The 18,347-nt window shown below is 45.7% G+C and overlaps 3 protein-coding genes and 1 long non-coding RNA gene across 5 annotated transcripts; 2 read left to right on the forward strand and 2 right to left on the reverse strand.

The window, feature by feature from the left end:
• Positions 1–398: 398 nt before the first annotated feature.
• On the reverse strand, positions 399–8,349 carry LOC311376812 (modulator of smoothened protein-like). 2 transcript variants are annotated; one of them, XM_084491274.1, is made up of 3 exons: positions 7,879–8,349; positions 3,247–3,459; positions 399–1,207 (listed from the first exon to the last, which is right to left on the reverse strand). In XM_084491274.1, the coding sequence occupies exons 1-3, from the start codon at positions 7,982–7,984 to the stop codon at positions 1,023–1,025; spliced, it is 504 nt and encodes a 167-aa protein (XP_084347400.1). In that variant the 5' UTR covers positions 7,985–8,349; the 3' UTR covers positions 399–1,022. The 2 variants fall into 2 exon arrangements, with proteins under 2 accessions (XP_084347400.1, XP_084347399.1); XM_084491273.1 differs by having other exon boundaries at positions 7,870–8,349.
• On the forward strand, positions 7,712–9,205 carry LOC311376813. Its single transcript, XR_014644157.1, has 3 exons — positions 7,712–7,970; positions 8,262–8,362; positions 9,072–9,205. It is a non-coding gene; the product is annotated as an uncharacterized lncRNA (long non-coding RNA).
• LOC311376809 (cytochrome b-c1 complex subunit 2, mitochondrial-like) lies at positions 8,896–16,476 on the reverse strand. Its single transcript, XM_084491272.1, has 14 exons — positions 16,378–16,476; positions 15,659–15,736; positions 15,031–15,180; positions 14,513–14,577; positions 14,335–14,391; positions 13,466–13,590; positions 12,935–13,032; positions 12,750–12,807; positions 11,513–11,608; positions 11,084–11,283; positions 10,803–10,883; positions 10,515–10,591; positions 9,638–9,791; positions 8,896–9,233 (listed from the first exon to the last, which is right to left on the reverse strand). Exons 1-14 carry the CDS (start codon positions 16,408–16,410, stop codon positions 9,150–9,152), a joined length of 1,356 nt encoding a protein of 451 aa, XP_084347398.1. The 5' UTR covers positions 16,411–16,476; the 3' UTR covers positions 8,896–9,149.
• A 314-nt stretch (positions 16,477–16,790) lies between these two features.
• Positions 16,791–18,134, forward strand: LOC311376808 (NHP2-like protein 1). The gene is made up of 3 exons (XM_084491271.1): positions 16,791–16,983; positions 17,146–17,266; positions 17,685–18,134. Exons 1-3 carry the CDS (start codon positions 16,981–16,983, stop codon positions 17,945–17,947), a joined length of 387 nt encoding a protein of 128 aa, XP_084347397.1. The 5' UTR covers positions 16,791–16,980; the 3' UTR covers positions 17,948–18,134.
• The last annotated feature ends 213 nt before the right edge of the window (positions 18,135–18,347 follow it).

The following is an 18,347-nucleotide window of genomic DNA, read 5'->3' on the forward strand; positions in this document are numbered from 1 at the left end:
TTTGAATCACAGTGAACAAGCCTTGAGCCTACTCCCTGTTTTCTAAAGATCTGATATCTTCTTATGACCAATGGCTTTGGAGTTCCTGAAATCCCCTTAGATCTTATTTAAGATTTCCCGGTGACATCACACCAGGCCGTGTGCTCTATCATCACTCACTAGCCCCAGAGAGGATCTCCAAAACACATTTGCTTGGAACCCAAAAAACTAATGAAAAAAACAACAACGGTAACCAGGACTAAGGTTGCGCTGAGCGAGGCGTTCCCCTTCATTTTGATATTGGAGACCACAGGTCAGGTGTCATGGATGTTAAGTACGGAGGCGTCTTGCTACGTCAGCTTTCTATGAATTCATTTTGACTAAATGGGTAGGGTAAGTGGCGGTTTCCGTGGGTTATTTTTAATGACATTTTCAAAATCATTCATGAGTATCACAGTGCTTCCAGAAATAACATAACAATAACTGGTCTGTCTGTTAGTTTGTCCAGTCGACGGCTGAAATTCCAATCAATATATTGCTGAAACAAGCAATACAAACTGTAACATTCTGTTTAAGGGGTGATCTGTTATTTTTATTGTTTCATGACAAAACAACAACATAAGAGACCAGCTCCTTATCCCGCAAAACATTCATGGCCAAACATGACCTTTGACCTTTCCTGGCTGCTATCCGCTGGCGTCTTAGCTTGATATTCTGACGCCTTCGCCAAGCAAAGAATACACGATGAACGCTGGGATGAAAGGCGGCCTCCTCCGGCGGTCCCGTTTTGCATTTGGTGACCTCACAAGTCTGAGGAAGGCGGGACATTTTGGTACGACGCAACTCCGCAACTCCGTCCTCCCGGAGACTAGCTACGTCCCGACAACATAAATATCGACAAAGAAATCGGCAAAAGTACTTTCCCCGCGTTGCCTCCTCGACGTTCTCAACGTTCTCTCCGCGCCCGGAACCCCGCGGGGTGAAGTCCTTTCCAGTTGTGTTCCGCGGCGATGTTTTCTCTGGCGTTCGCAGACAAGAAAGTTTCAGCCCGGCAGGCAGACTTTGCCGGCGAACAGCAGTCCCACGATGGTAAAAAATATGGAGAGCACAAAGAGCACGTAGGAGGAACCCACCACCGTGTTGTTGGGCAGCTTGTAGGGCTGACCTCCGACCTCGCTGATGTAGAAGCCGATGGGAAAGATCAGCGCCGCCATGCAGAACAGAACCACTGCAGACCAACAGAGGGACAGAGCAGAGAGGAAGGGGCGTGTTACAAAATACAATCCAGTCACCGTTTTGTCATTTAGCACTTAGTTGAGCACAGATAGATATGCATGCCGTCAACGAGCAGGGAAGGATTAGGGCATCTTGCTCATGACGCCTAGTTAGTGGACATGGGGGGGGGATCGAACACAGCAGCGTTAAACTGGGAGTCTCACATCTAGCCATTATAGACCAGCCGGCCCCCATTAGATTGAAGATCATTCGGAATATTCAGTATTGTCAGCTCCGAAAGAAATGTTGCCAGTGGTAAAACTGTCACATCTCCCTCATAATACACAATAATCTCAAAGATTATAATATAATCAAGGACATGAATCAGCTTATTAAGTGGGTGAGGCCATTATTAAGTCTGCCAGATAACGAGAGCGCAGCCCCCGTTTCTCTCTCAGGTAGCGGTGACCGCCGGAGATTCTCTGATCCAATCAAGGCGACCTGCATCACATTTTCTATGTAAAGATTGCTAAAAAAGCCCTTGTTGCTGGCCTGTGTCTTCATTTCCTCCCCTGCTGAAGCCAGACAGAAATCTTTTCTCACCCAGTGGTAAAAATAGACCCGGGTCCATTTATGAGTTGGCGCCGTCAAGGTTTTTCAGAACGGCGTCTATGATCAACCATTAAGTAAAAGCCATGAGCAGGACAACTCTCAAAACACTGTTAATAAAGTAAAGTGTGTGTGTGTCCCATAAGTGCATGCATCCGCGAGTGTGTGTGTGCATGTTGCTTGTCATTCTATAATGGACAGAGCTGAGCTGGCTATTCCAAGAAGTGTGAAGAAAACATCAGATCTCAGCATCCCTAACGTCCTAACACACACACACACACACACACACACACACTTATAACAACACATCCGACCCTCAGGAGACTTCACAGATTTTCTCCCCCCCCCCCCATTGTTGGGGTTTCTGCAGGACTGAAGGCAACCTACAACACACGCGACATAGCGCCGTCTAAACCCCACCTCCCCCCCGAGAGCGTGGGACGCTAATGCCGCAGCTAATCATTAGCAATTCCATTACTTTTAACTCAAGAGCAAAAACAACAGAACTATCAATCAGGATTACTGGGGGGGGTTCAAACAATCCCCACCTCCCCGCGTGCCTGCTCGATATTTGGAGCATGGCTCCTTAAAGATGAATAGGATTCAATTAACAACCAAATCCGCCAGCGCTAAATATGGACGTGCTCATTGGGCCCTTTGTACAACAAAAATAAAGTGACCCAGGAACAGTGTGAGTAATACACACAAAGCACAGGGGATGTGACCTCTGCGCAGGGGAAGTGCTGGGAGATAGCCCTGGGGGAACTCCAGAGAAACCGGAAGACGGAATGACACACTTTGCAAATGAAATAAGCTAATGCTAATGTTATGTAATCCGCTGCAATTTCACACTCCTCTGCCTCGCTCCCTGGGTAACTGTGAGATGTGCTGCAGGGGCTTTCTTGGTTTAAAACATTGTCGTTGACGCGTCGTTTCCTTATACCTGCACACTGCGCGAGCCTTCAAACGACGGACCGCGGGCATAAACGGATGCACGCCTACCAAGTATGCTCTCGTGCTGCTAAAAGCCCATGTGATGAATATCCATTCAGCAGACGTGTTCGTTCAAGGCCAATCACGGCGAACCCAAACACGGGCCACGGAGGAGCGAGAAGGGCTGGTTTTAGGCATCTTGCTCAACGATGCATGCGCGGTCGATTGCGGACACTGGGGACCAAACCCGGTACTTTTTCTGCCTGGGCGTCGTGCACCCTAGCCGCTACGCTATCCTGCCCCGTCATCCACCTGTTAGGGATGTGAATAACTCAAATTTTTCATGGTCGAATAATCGAATATTCGGACCCATCCCTACTACCCGTGCGTGTTTTTGTGTGCCTTTTTCATCGACGTTCACAGGGCTGAAGGGAACACCTCGAACAGTATTGTTGGGTAGGTGTATATATATATTCAGGCATATTTGTGTGTGGTGAATGCGCCACGTACTCCCGGTGAAGGCGATCCAGCGGGCGTAACGCGTGGCCTCCCGGTGCCAGTGGGACATCACCAGCAGGCCGCAGGTGACCGTGAGGGAGATGATGCCCATGACGATGAAGAACAGCGTGGTCACCCACTCGGGGGGCAGCCGCGGCGGGATGCAGGTCCGCTCCCGCCCGTGGATCGTCTGGCACTGACGCACCAGGCCCACCGTGAGGGAGCCTATGGGAAGGGAGACAGGGAGGGAGGAGGGGAGAGACGAGAGGGAGGAGAGGGAGAGGGAGGGAGAGGGAGACAAGGTTAGAATAAAGTGGTAGCTAAGGATGTAGAGAAGGTTGTCTTGGCAACCAGAGGGATGCTGGTTGGGTCATCAGAGCCATGCTTAATTGTTGAGGCGTTCCCTTCAGCGAACTCTAACTGCTCTGACTCTCTCACGAGGGTGACTGTTTTTTCCAGGGTGCAGTCGATGGACCCGCATTTCAGGCGTTCAAACGCGTGACGGCGATTGTTGCGCACAAACACCACAGCGGGTAGAACATAGCTCCGTGCAACCGCGCTCCGTCTATCCTCGTCAGCAGCACAACAGCTGCGTTTCTCTCAGCGAGGAAGGGGCGACGTTGAAGCCCGACAGAGGTGTCAGCATGCACGGCCGGCCGTCTGAACCTCCGCTCGCCCGAGACCTAATGACCTCCCGGATGACCGCGGGGGGGGGGGGGGGGTTCCGCTCATACTGCGCTGCAGGGATATCGGTTAAGGACCCGTTGGCATGGCAACAGGCTCCAAGAGTGACAGGGTTGGGCCGCAGGCCAACAGCAGTGTCTCTCTATCGTGCGTGTGTGCGTGCGCACACGTGCGCACACACACACACACACACACACACACACACACACACACACACACACACACACACACACACACACACACACACACACACACACACACACACAGAGACAAAGAGAGGGAGTGTGTAGACAAAGATGGAGGCCGGACTATTAGATCAAGGCGGTGGGGGGGGGAGACTGGAAGAGTTGGAATTAATCGCAGAACAAAGTGATAACAAAAAAATTGATTGGTCATTCACACGATGGCGAGTCACTGGAACAGAGAGAGACTTTCTACCATTTCCTGTTGTTTCCAATTATACCCGCCGCGTTCGTTGTACAATTTCACACACCCCCATACACAATTCTCCATGTCGACACGGAGAAACAAATGCACCTAATGGCGTGTATACCAATATCTCTAAGTCCTCCATGCACACCCCGTTGGAAGCCACAAATTAGCGCACACTGTGCATGCATAATGTGTGTCCTGTATCACACACACACACACACGCACGCACGCACGCACGCACGCACGCACGCACGCACGCACGCACGCACGCACGCACGCACGCACGCACGCACGCACGCACGCACGCACGCACGCACGCACGCACGCACGCACGCACGCACGCACGCACGCACGCACGCACGCACGCACGCACGCACGCACGCACGCACGCACGCACGCACGCACGCACGCACGCACGCACGCACGCACGCACGCACGCACGCACGCACGCACGCACGCACGCGCGCGCGACAAAGATGAAACCAGCGTAGCTCAGCTCTGAATGCATTTGATCTGTACTCTGCCTCCTTCTTCATCACTTTGGGAAGGGCGTCTTATCCTACTGCACATGTACAGCAGCCTGCAGGCTTCTGAGAGAAAGCCCTTATTAAATCATCCCTCACACCCCTGTCTCCGGCCCTGTCTCTCCCTATTTCCAGGAGTGTTAGAGCCAGTGATTTGTGTGGCCCTGAGAGGATTTAGTGAGGGGCTTGTTCTAATGGGGACTTGGTCTTTATACAGGCCTAAAGTTATTAAGGACGACCTTGCTATTGAATAGTTTTGTCTTAGTGAGGACCTAGACGTAGTGAACCCTTGGTTTGAGTGAGGACCTCAGAATCCGTTTTTTGTGAACACTTACTCTTATTGAAGGCTTGGACTTAATGCGGACTTCAGAGTTAGTGAAAACTCGGTCTGAGAGTAAAGACGGGTTCTTATTGAGGACCTGTTCTGGGTGAGGACCTGGTCTTAGTGAGGCACTGGACTTGGCAAGGACCTTATTGAGGACTTTGTTTTAGGGATCACGGTAGCAGAAGGGTTCTTGACCCATGACCCTGAATCCTTGGCTGTGCTGGGCAAGCCTTCATGTGCCTGACAACATGAAGGAAGGAAAGCATTACCAGAGAGATCAATAAAACGTTAGAGTGTTATCACTCAGAAAAGCAAGAAGGTTGTGGGTGAAGCCACAAGATAAGAGCATATTAAAGGTCTTACAGAAGAGCTATGGGAAAGAGGATGTGGCTCGCTGGGAAATGGCAGGCAGGAAATTCCTTAGAGGCGTTTTTTTTGTCGGATGGAATTTCTATGAGCAGGTTCACCAAGCATGCATCAATGGAAAATGTTTTTTTAAGGATGAAAAAACGTATGGCTATGGTCAATTCACCGCAATGTTTTTTATAAACCCTGATCCTGGTCCATTTACAAGAAACATTTTATTGTAATGTTATCGTGGCAATGGACAGCCATAATTTTACATAGTATATATTGTGAAATGTATTTTGTTGCGTCCAACTTTGTGCCTGAAACTGAAACAAGAAGTCAAAGTTTTAGGCAGGTAACGGCTTGATCGATCATGGGCCTACGTTCCACAGATGGCCCCAAAACGTTGAATGGTTAAATGTGCACCCAGAAGCAGACAGTCTCCCACTACTTTACAACAGAATACCTACGTAATAGCTAGTTAGCACGCAGGGGAACACATGCTCGCAACACACACACACACACACACACACACACACACACACACACACACACACACACACACACACACACACACACACACACACACACACACACACACACACACACACACCAGTATAACCACCCAGGCAAACATGAACTCAATCACAACAGGCTACATGGCTAAGGCTTTGAGAGATTTAAAGTAACAAATGAAAGCAGAATGGACAGACAGTAGCAGGTTAATACTACTAGGTATGCAAGACAGCGATGTCCACAACAATCAACTAATGATCTAAAAGGCGTTTCATCCCATCAGCATCTGTGAGCAGTTCTGTCTGCATAATGTGCGACACAGGAAGTAATGGAAGGTTAATTGAGGAAGAACCCAGTGGGAGAGCATTGTTTTTTACAATTAAGGAAAAGGAATCCTCTTTAAGAATTAACCATATAACACATGGTGTGGATATGGGGTGAATGGAAGAAACAAGAAAAGCAAGGAAATAATTAAGGAAGAAATATGAAGAAAAACAGTCATGGAAGTATGAGAGAGGAGCCCAATGTTATCCCTTTACATTAATTGACACACGCTGATTCTGTTTTTGACACACAACTCTCAGCGACAAACACACACACACACACACACTAAGTGTTTCCAGGCAGGAGCAATTTCCGTCATAATTGAGCTTAGAGGGTTTTAATTCTCTGAAGGAAGAATTTTTATTCCCAGGAGGCCTAATTAAAAGTCACAACATACAACTCCATTTATAAACAACACTTCTAACTATTTGGCATTAGGATAATTAAAGTGAAACAAAACCCTGCTTCCCCCACCGCATTTCATTTCTTTCTACGAAAAGGGGAATGCATTTAAACGTCTGTTGTGCCTATTTTGATGAATGACTACCAGGAAAGTGTTCCGGCTTAGCCAGCACAAAATAACCTTTTAATTGATTGGGTGGGTGGCTGCCTGTTGAATTATGCAACAAAATCCTGCTTGATGCAAGTTGTAGATGCTACGTTGGCTTGCACTCACTGCCCATTCCTACCACTCCACGTTGACGCTAATGATTTAGCTTCAGGGTGATGGAGATGACGTCAACTAGTTGGCAGTTGAGGATCACCCAGAATGAAAGCGTTCTGCTTGCCATCACTAGCGTTAACAGAATGAATTGGGCAAATGGATGAGGTTGTGTGTGTGTGTGTGTGTGTGTGTGTGTGTGTGTGTGTGTGTGTGTGTGTGTGTGTGTGTGTGTGTGTGTGTGTGTGTGTGTGTGTGTGTGTGTGTGTGTGTGTTGAACTCCACTACCAGGACACCCACAAAAATAAAAAATAAACTGCTTATCCAGGGAGGGCGATGGAGTGAAAGTGAGATGGAGAGAGAGGCTGGTACGGGGGCACTTACATGGCTGTCAAAATGTTTTGCTCTCTGTCCCACGCAAATGTCAATTTGTGAGTCTATATCCATAATCATACACCCCCCATCCCTACCTGCACTCCCAAATCCACACATACAAAAGTATTTCACCATCTTGTAAAAGGGGTTATGTGTAATGTAATTATTGTATATCAATATATTAGTAGGCTATGTAGCCTATAGGCCTAAAACAAAGTTGCATGGACAACCGTAGTACCATTCTATATTCAGTGGTGTGTTTGTCGCTGTTCTTTGATCCATAGTTAGTAAGCAGTCACGAAACACTCCAGAGTTTCACTATGACCGCATAACAAACACCAGTTTCCGCCCACATAACTCATTATCTGAATTCGCCATGGCTGGTGGGCTATCAGGCACAGATGCATTAAGAACCAGATCAAGTGTATTCAAAGAAGTGTCCTCACCTAACTTACCGCTGGATTCTCCGGTGTTGATCCAGTCCGGGTTGACGATGCTCGCGATCGCAAAGATGTCTGCAGCTAGGAAAAGACATCCTGATATGATGGTGAGTTTATCCATAGCAATGCGTGAGTAAAAATAGACCCTGCGCGAGATAAACTCGACAGCTTGTCCTATTGTCTATATCGCACCCCTCCAGTGGGAGAAGGGATATGGCATGTTCAGCGACAGGCTTACACAGACACACTGTTTATATCGGGTCCTTTCTCCGCTGCCATCGCCGTGGATATTGAAATAATCGCCGCAGGCCAAATTGGCCTGTGCATTTGAAACGACCCCTAAATACTGGAGTGGGTGCGAGATCCCTTTAAAGTTCCTTGTGGTATTCTTCAAACAGCCCACCATGGCCCGAGCAGTTGGCACTTTCCCAGCAAAGGTGGCGAGGATCGCTGATCGTGCTCATTGGCATCTGGCTCTGAAGTGGCCGTTTCAAAAAAGGTAAAGGATCCTCGAAACATCAAGGTTTTTTTTCCCGAAAAATTAATCTATACTATTTCGAAGTCCTTTGTTGTATTCTCTATTTTCTAGTTAAGAGTTATGCGTAAACTACTTTCCACAGACTCGCAACGCTACGTCTCCGTATAGCCTTAATTTAGCAGTCCACGGGAAAATATAGCGTACTCACGACAACGTAGTTTTTTTGTGTCGTCTCAATACATATAACGGTTACTGTGCAGCATAGATCGAGCACCGTTGTCTGTCGTTAATGACATGCAAACTGAGATCAGTGATCCTGCTGCCGTCTCGGTCTGGTCCATCTGGTCTAGAGTATATGGCCAATCTCGCGAGATTAGCCATCTCGCAATGCATCGTACGTCACATTGATGAATCCCTACATCATGTGCAACGATAGCCGGACTCAATGGATAATATATAAAATCATTGACTTGCATTATGTAAAGGGTTGAGACTACAAGGTTATAAATACAATTTAGAAATCATATAAATATTTCTCACCACAAAAACTCAAATCTTTGAGATAGTTATTTTATTCTTTAATTTACATCAATTATACAGTTCAAGTTGGCAAACATGTGGTTTGTGACCCCTGAAATACTTTACAGGTTCACAAAAAAAAACAGGACACTCCTGTGACTATTGTTTCATAACAGTTGTACTATGATGGATGATGACATTTCTCTTTTAGCATTTCGGCCAAAACCAACCAGTTCAACCGCTAAGGAGGACAGGTAGGTAGAGAAGGGAACAGTTTAGAAGAGAGCAGTTAGAGCTCGTCGACGAAGGGAGTGGACCCCAGGTTGCCAACGGATGCCATGGTCTTCTTTCCGGACACAAACATCTTGGCAGCCTACAGATACAAAGCGTGGATGGATATAAGCAATCATAACCGTAATTATTCACTCTAAAAACACAATCAGAATCAATTCATACACACACACATATACAGTATACATACACATACACAAAACGAGAAGAAATAAATAACCTAATGTTGATAACCTACAATAAAATCGGGTATATTTTACACCAGATATCTTTGATTGTATATCCTTTTTTTATCTTGTTTTTCCTGCAGTTCTTGTGCTCTTTTGTAGTTATTTTTCTTCATAGCACCAACACACCATGACCCAATCCTTGCGTGTGAAATTTGACCTGCCAATACAACCCTGATACTAATATCAGTGTCGTCAAAGAAGGAATCCACACTACTTCCGCTATGACGCCGTAGGATGCAAACAAGCGTCATCTTACATTGGCCACGTCGGTGAGGGAGACGTTGTCGATGTTCTTGGCCGCAGCGTCTGTGGACAGGTAGGCCCCGCTGGCCAGAGCCTGGGAGCCAAGGGCCTCCAGGAAGCCCTCAGAGGTCTCCAGAGACATCAGCTGCTGGCTCTTCAGCTGGGTCCTGGACCAACACACATACATGGGTCAGACGAGGCCAAGAGCCACACACTAGGCCGGATTCACCGCCGCCCCGCAGAGACTCCGCGTAGGCCAGCGATGCGGGTGCAGTGAGTGCCCTGGGTTGCAGTCCTCCAGAGCTATGTTTAAATAAGGTTATTTAAATGGTTGGCTAGGACGATGTGGTTGAAATAAAGAGAATGCTCATTGTGTTATGACGGCATGCATGTAATAATTGCAAATCACCCAACTCGAATGTGGAACTCATTTAACTCTGGTTGAACTTCTGGCAAATCAACCTTTGGACCGTGGAATCATACATCGCTTCACCAAACTGGTGATGACATTAAATTGTCTTGCAAACCGATGCAGTGTGAATGTGCGGGCATGTGTGTGAACAGGGGATTCTGTCAAATGGGGCGAATACAATAGTAGCGGAGCATGAATATAAAAACACAAATTGACAGACCGATTGAACATAAAGCCATTACGAGTTAGTTGCACCTAATTACAGTGTTACTGGCTTCCTTTAGTGTTTTCCTGCTTCCAACATAGTTCTGGAACACTGCATTATATGTAGGGACACACCTGGCATTGATCCTTTGAGATGACATTTGCTCTTACTTTTAATACTCCACTAATACCGAGGCACCTCCCCAACAACCGTATACAACTATTAAATACGATCTGTTGTGACCTTATTTCCATGCATGTGCGTGTCCCTTACTTGGCCCGGGTGAGGTCGGCCGCGGTGACGTCACCGTCGGCAACAGCCTTGACCTGGGCCACGGCGGCCCTGATCACCTGGAGGGATGATGGGAAGGACAGAGGGTGTTTTTATGTACGTTTTTACATAAAAAAGTCAATTTCTGATGTCTGATAGGGTGAATTCTTCCCCTTAACAGACCAATTGGGAGATCTTCACCATACCTACACACCCCTTTATCAATATTACCATTACAAATGTGTCTTCTACGGCACACACCACCTTTATAAATCATGCCAAAGTACTTACATCACCAGCAGCAGCAGCCTGGCAGACTGTGCTGACCCCAAAGAGACCAGAGTCTGAGTAGCTGCTGTTGAAAGCAGATGCCTGTAGAAAAATAAATCAAAAGGAATTTATTAGCTGACCTAGCGCTCTCCAGGACATCAAGTCAAATCACAAATATGGTGGAATCAACCCATGAGTTACTCGAGTCAACACATGTGTATTTCCTCTAGTTTGGATTATAACCTTTAAAAGAAATGGAAAGTAGAGCAAGACATTTAACGAAAACATCTGTCCGTTTGCACCTCAAAAGGCTCGCTGGTGGTCTTGTTGATCCCCTGGACCAGTTTGTTGGTGGTGTTGGAGCCCCTCTTGATATACGGGGCAGCCCCCAGGACGTGCTGCAGCACGCTGAAGGCCAGGGCGTCGGCGGAGCCTGCCGCCACAGACTCACTCACCACGGCACAGTGGACCATGCTGCTCCTGGCCTGCTGCCGCAGTTCACCTGCATGCCACAGGGGGGAGACAAAAACAAATTAACACAAATTCAAGGAATTCCTAATAAAAGTTACATTTATCAGAAATATATCTATACATCTATATCTTTATAAGTCATGTGTGTGTGTGCATTTGATATTGTTTATTTAACTGTGTGTTGATGGATGTGGATGTTCGCAAGAAGTACATGACATTAACAGGAGACTGCTTGACATGAGCAGTTCTGCAGGTCTCACCTCCGCGGTACTGGGCCTGACCCCCGCTTGTACCGGCCCCACTGCGGATGTTGAGGAACTGCTCTCCCACCTGCTGCAGAACAGAGTGCTCCACACCTGAAAGGAAAAGGGACGTTTAAATCAATAGCCGTGTGTTTATATGCCATTCATAAGTCGTTTTTGAGGTCATTTTAAAGACTCAAACACTTTTGACATTGTTAAAACGTCTATTGGTGATTAAAAAAATGCACCCCATTTTTTTTTTAATTACTGTATGTGTAATATGTACTTTATCGTTAATTGCCGTTAGTCACTGGCATTCTTCTCAGGCATCGCAGGTTCTGCCCTAGTGGGCTATTTTCTTATGTTAACCCAGAAATACTTTTGCTACAGCTACTCAACATTCTTTAAATGGTACATTTATACTTTCAATAAATGAAATGTATTATAACGATGTACGAAACAGGATTTTTATTCATTGGGAAAGCTAGTTAGAAATTTGGCAGTATGCTATGATAAAATCTGCCACCAAGGCGATCAAAAACAGCCACGTGACTGGAGGGATGGAGACTCTGCTGGGAGAGCTAGCCTGTAAATGCTACATTTAGCTTAGCACGGGCCTTCCAGAAAATGGTTGGCCGTTTTTAGCATCTGGATTTCAATCTCGTACACATGTAACTCAGTCCCAAAAGTCCCAAACTAAAATAAAAAGTGCCCTCTGGATTGACGAGGCATCTGGCCTTGCAAAAGTGTGGCTCCTCTTACCAAAATACTGGTTCAACTTCCTCACCAAAGAAAGATCGCACAAATATAATATGCAGGGAACCCCTGCAACTCAGAACCCCTGCGTTTGTCATATGGTATGCTAATATCTGTTACTTGGTGGTTGACGCTACAGCAATATGAAGTCATACTCCCCTTTTAAACCCCCTTGTAACCACTGCAGCATTGTCTCCATGTGACGTACTCAAGCCAACAGAAAGAGTTTAGCTATGCAAAGTGGAATGCTACACAAAGCTTTGTGGGGCATTGTACATCACCAATGGACATATCGTAACAATGTCAAAGTGTTTGAGCCTCAATTATACCTACAACCGTACCATTAGCGATCAATCAAGGAAATCAAACCATTACCCATACCCAAAACCATAGAATTGAATAGTGCGTGTGAAACTCCTAAAGTCTACCTTCCTTGTAAATACCCCAATTATGTTCATTGCACCACAGAAAACAGTTAACTGCCGGTGGTGATTCTTACCAAGTCCCACGAGGGCCATTCTGGCGCTTGTGAAATTGTTCTGGACATACTGATGAAGCTGTGGAAGAGGCAAAGTAAGAGGGGTTGGACGTTTGCTTCCATGGCAGACCACATACATCCTTGTAGCATGAACCTGAAGGGCAAACCTCCAGGACCCTAACCACTAGAATAGAAAAGGCTCTCACGTGTTCGGACTGAATGTGGCCGACCATGAATTCTGGACAGTAGAGAGAGTTGGAAAGGGCGTTCTTGTAGGCCGCTTGGTGCAGAAGTTCAACCATAGCTGGGAGAGAGAGCGAGAAAAGAGAAAGTCAGTAAAAACAATTGCAGACCTGTGGTTTCTCAAGTACATGTAAAGCATAAGATATTTTTGTACCACCCGTAAAGACAATAAATATTTTGTTTTACAGAAAAGACCGGACACAGACATTGACATAGAATAACTCCATTATTTCCTATATGGATAAGGAAATTCCATTGCCAACATGGGCTTATTTGATGAAGACTTTCATCATACCCATCGGGTTTTGTTTTCCTTTATTTTTAAGAACTTGCTCCAATGTTGATTGTATGGCTTTTAGCTCTCAGCCTCACTTGTGAGTCGCTTTGGTTAAAAACATGTTCAGACGCTGATGAAAGGCTTTGTTTTGTTACTCTCGCTTAACAGCCTGATTGGCTTTGAACTGCTAGCCTTCATCAAGTGGAGGGGTACTGACCAACATGGCTGCTGTCTGCAGCATCATGAACATCCCTTCTCACATTGGAAGTGAGTGCTGACACCTCCCAGGGGCGGAACTCCTGCGCCGTGGTCACGTTGATCAGGTACTCCATCACTGTATCCCTGGAGGTGTCGGGGAAGAACCCACGGGTAGAGGAAGGGAAGAAAAAACACTATTGAATGAGTTTGAATTGGTTATCGGAACTCTGCTGTAGGATCATTGGGATCACCTGCCCCCTGTCTCATTTGACCTGTTGATGTCAATGACATCGCCATGTCAAATATAATGTACATATGTAACTATCGTCTATACCAGGGGTTCACCACCTTTGCAGGCCGTAACACTACTGAAAAAGTGTGTAATTGAACTTGTGTGCATTTCGAGCAAGTTTTTTTAAATTGTTCAGATTTTAAGAGATTTGGCAGAGTAGCAGCAACCAAAAATGTTACAATTTACAACGTATGCGACTGGTATACAAGTTTACTGGTCGGCTGAACCAGTGTCATAAAGGCTGGAAAAGCTTTGCCCACTAAAATGGAAACATTCCATCATAAATACTTTCTGGTTTTTATACACCGGGCTCGTCACTGACTAATCAGTTTTTCAAGTCCAAACATCTGTTTTCAGAAATAATGTTTTCCGACATGCCTAGCCTATGATTGATCCGAATTCTTGCTTGAAGTGGTGCACACTAGTTACAGTCAGAGTGCTGATGATTCTGGAACAACGACATTTGAGCATTTGCATTTCTCGTTTTTTTTACCAGGTGTCGTACTTGTACTGTATATCTCATGGTAAATGACAGGAACAAATGGTCATAGGCCTTAGGATGAGCGAGTGTAGGGAAAAGGCTCCATGAGACTCACACGTCATCCCTCAGGCAGTCCACAGAGTAAGCCATGTTCTCCCGGGTTGAGGTCACGCTGAAGGTAGAACACACAAACGAATGAGAACACTGTTCATGTTCTATGTAATCATCTATTTTAGACAAATAGACTTTTATTTTAACATGAGGATTTCTTTCTACGATTGCAATCCACTGACCTCAGGTGACCTCCGACTGCCTCGATGCCACGGCAGATCTTGAAGGCCGAAGCTCCTTTGGTGGTCTGGAATAGCAAATGCATGTGAACAACAACTTCACTCAGATCTACCGTAATATAAACGCACCTGACATGGGTCACCTGACGCTAGAACAATGAAGGCAATCGAGAATAAGTGAGCTTCAGTAAAGGGACTGCATCTCTTGAAGATTTATTATTATTATTATTATTATTTATTTTAGTCATTTAATGAGCAGGCAGAGGGTAGCTAGAATGCAGATGTTGGGTATCAAACTTTCTAGCTGGGAGTCAAACCCCCTAACCAATACCTGCCCCCAAATATTTAGAAGATGAGTTTCCATCAGATATTATTTTATGTAAAACATGGAAATGAAGATTCAAAAAGTCATGACTTGATGAGAACCATGTCTCTTGAAAGTTTGCATCATGTGGGGCCAAAGTGAGTGGCTATTTAACCAGGCACGCCTTCCATGCATGCAGGATATGGCAGCGCCCTACCAGGTTGGAAGCCAATCGGAGGACGTGGGTGACCCCCACGTTGTCGTGGCTCTCATGGCGGCAGCCGGCCTTGACGAACATGCCGATCTTGGAAACCGGGGAATAGTTCTCCAGGGAGGCGATTACCAGTCCACTGGGGAGCTTGGTCACCTGGACGGGACGGGAGATGAGAGGTTGATTGCTGTTACCGATGGACGGGTTCAAACTCATCGAAAGGAAAACTAAAGACGTGAGCCCAAGTAACCATGTCCAGTTATTGTACCAAGTATTCGACAAATTCAAACTAGAATTTGAATTTATATGTCAACTGTTGCATGTAACCATAATGTTTAATTCACAACAACATACAATACAAAGGTAGAACCATAGATTGAGTACAGGGAGTTATTGTTGGTGCAATGAGTAATTTGATTGTAGAATCGACCTGTGGTGCTGTCTGGTAAACTCAAAGTTAAAGGTTTCACACACCCCTAACCCTGCCTTCCTCTGTACTCCCTGCCATACATGGTGATCCTGGTTGGAGAAGCCCTCCCAGGAGAGAGTATGAGAGGTGCCTGGGTTAGGGACGGGTGGGTTCTGTTGGCCAAATAGAACCATCTTTGAGGAAGAGAACTGACAACTCACTGACCTGAACATCCTGTGGTTGGAACGAAACGTGTTCTGCGGCCTCCAACTTGCGTGCAGCCTGGGCTGCATACAGCCTCGTCTGGAAATCCATCAAAGAATAGTGTTACAGAGTAGTAAATCACATATAAACCTTCCATTGGTAAATGGTCACAACGACCCCCTTGGTATGGAGGAAATTATATTTGTCGTTTTATTTGACTGAGGTTACAAATACCGATGTTGACTTGGTTATAACACAACATTGAACAATACGTATGAGTTTCTCTGAAGGAAGATATTTTAGGCCATGCATTTACAGCTAGATCTCTGTCAGAAAATGTTCATAAACTTTAGATATTACCGTATCTGACCGCCCACATACATGCACATACGAGTATCACCTTTAGATTTCATAATGATGACAGAGACCATTTCAGTTATTTGCGGAGAACCCTTTGGAGCTTCAGTTTCTTTCTACCCTTTTCTCGTGTAATTGTGTCCGTATGAGGCGCAATCGTTGGTCGTCTTGTACATTTTGAAATGTTGCTTATATACTTGACCCTAGATCTAGGGTTAGAGGCAGTGTTGATTACTTCCTCCCTTGTCTTGACATCTGAACGACAGACAGAGGTCCTTTGACTTTTAACGAAACCTGATAACTCCAACAGCGATTAACAATCTCATCATCATTTCTCGATGAATCATATATTCCTATGAGCTAAATTGAAACAATATCCTTACCGAGAGCTGGCTTATTCCCCGAATCCCCTTCATGATACTCCTCTCTCCTTCAGCCTTGGCGATAAAAGAATATGGCCGCCCAGGAGATGTCCTACCCAGAAGGCCTAGCGCACGGAAAAGTCTTCTTCCTTTTTCAATAGAAATGTAATGGATTTCGTGCGCCCTCTGTTGGTCAGGAGAATTATGCAAAAGTATATACACTTATTTGCTGCTGCAACAACACTCGTCCTAACACAATTATTACTTACTGACTGGTGATGGTCCTGGTTTAAAAAAAATAAACCCTTACCTGGATAGCAAATATCGGAGGGGGGAAATTATACGAGAAATGCACGTGTGTCTAACCGGAAGCGTATGCAGAGTATACTTCCTGTCCACGGCTCTTCAAGTGAAGTTTACGCACGTTCTTTCTCGCACACACGTGTATCCGACGTACTGCATAGTTGACTGTTACAGCTTCAAGAAACCGTAGCCGTACAACGACACATTAGCCACTTTTCATAACATTTAGTTGTGTTTTCCTTTTACACTCGAGGAAAGGCAAATAGTCCTCCGTGAAGCACTTCGCCGAGGGGACCGGAACATTTAAAAAACGATTCCACCATGGTGAGTTATAGCCTAGCGAGCTAACCATGATGGCTAACAGCGTAACGTTAACCCATTCCCAGCATGAACTATCGATTATATCTGATGCGAGTTCTTGGTGATTATGTTGATTTATAGTTTGTGTTGTAATCTGATGTCTTTTTTTTGGTTGTTTGTTGGTAGACTGAAGCTGAAGTGAACCCCAAGGCCTACCCACTGGCCGACGCGAACATGACTAAAACCATCCTGGACCTCGTGCAGCAGGCGTCCAGCTACAAACAGTTGAGGAAGGGGGCCAATGAAGGTAATTTTCTCGCTTAATTTCGTAAAAGAATTGTCACGCAGTGTTGCGTTCTGCTGTCCGTATACACATGATGCATGCCTTTTTATTTACACGTGTCCTGGGCAAACCATACAAGCCTGAAGTCGGGTCGCTCTTGCCGCATCTCAGCACCGCTGTGTATTTTAAATGGAGTCCTACAACATGCCTATTACACGACACGTATGCCTTTTGACATATGCTTATTACACACATAACGTTACACCCTAAATGTTTGGAAGTGGCGTGGGAATAGACTGATCTAACTTTCACCGCCATTTTTATACTTTTAACAATATAGCCCAAGAAATGGGCTATAAACGTCTGTTCGATAAGTCTTTGGTGTTAAACTAACTACGAAATAGTTTTCCCTTTCATCATATCTACTTTATCTCCTCTCCAGCCACCAAGACCCTGAACAGGGGCATCTCAGAGTTCATTGTGATGGCAGCTGATGCTGAACCACTGGAGATCATTCTTCACCTGCCGCTGCTCTGCGAAGACAAGAACGTCCCATACGTGTTTGTGCGCTCCAAGCAGGCCTTGGGCCGTGCGTGTGGGGTGTCTCGTCCCGTCATTGCCACCTCTGTCACAATAAAGGAGGGCTCTCAGCTGAAGCCTCAAATTCAGTCTGTGCAGCTGTCCATTGAGAGACTGCTTGTGTAAGTCTTATTTAGGACGCACAAAAGATGGGAAAAGCTACGCCATAGTATTCACTGTCTTTTTGTTTTATATTATGTAAGATGATGGTATTCGGGTAGACCTTGAAATTCCCTTTTTCTTTTGTGACCAAATATTGAAATGGTATACATTTCATTGGTTATTCATATTTTGTAATAAAACCTTTTTTTGAGTCCTGTGTCTGTACAATTTTATGTCTGGATGGATTAGTAATTACAAGCTATTTTGCAATATTACATACCACCGGTGACATACGTCAGAGATTAGCTGCAGCCTCTCCCTGGTCAACTCCCTGGCTCACTAACTAGTAGGTAGGATATGGCTCAATCCATCAAGCAGACTTGTTAACACGCTCGCTTGTGATGTCACCAGTTGGTCTCCAAAT

Source organism: Micromesistius poutassou (genome assembly GCF_964030765.1).
Source record: "Micromesistius poutassou genome assembly, contig: SCAFFOLD_4928, whole genome shotgun sequence".
Classification (NCBI taxonomy): domain Eukaryota; kingdom Metazoa; phylum Chordata; class Actinopteri; order Gadiformes; family Gadidae; genus Micromesistius; species Micromesistius poutassou.

Coding starts and splice junctions, on each gene's coding strand:
- LOC311376809 (XM_084491272.1), bottom strand. CDS start 16,410: ATGAAGGGGATTCGGGGAATAAGCCAGCTCTCG. Junction 12,808..12,934: donor GCCACATTCAGTCCGAACAC/GTGAGAGCCTTT, acceptor CCTCTTCCACAG/CTTCATCAGTATGTCCAGAA. Junction 9,792..10,514: donor GCCGACCTCACCCGGGCCAA/GTAAGGGACACG, acceptor GTGTTGGTCCAG/GACCCAGCTGAAGAGCCAGC.
- LOC311376812 (XM_084491273.1), bottom strand. CDS start 7,984: ATGGATAAACTCACCATCATATCAGGATGTCTTTTCCTAGCTGCAGAC. Junction 3,460..7,869: donor AGAATCCAGCGGTAAGTTAG/GTGAGGACACTT, acceptor CCCTTCCCATAG/GCTCCCTCACGGTGGGCCTG. Junction 1,208..3,246: donor CTGGATCGCCTTCACCGGGA/GTACGTGGCGCA, acceptor GTTGGTCTGCAG/TGGTTCTGTTCTGCATGGCG.
- LOC311376808 (XM_084491271.1), top strand. Junction 17,267..17,684: donor GAGGAAGGGGGCCAATGAAG/GTAATTTTCTCG, acceptor TCTCCTCTCCAG/CCACCAAGACCCTGAACAGG.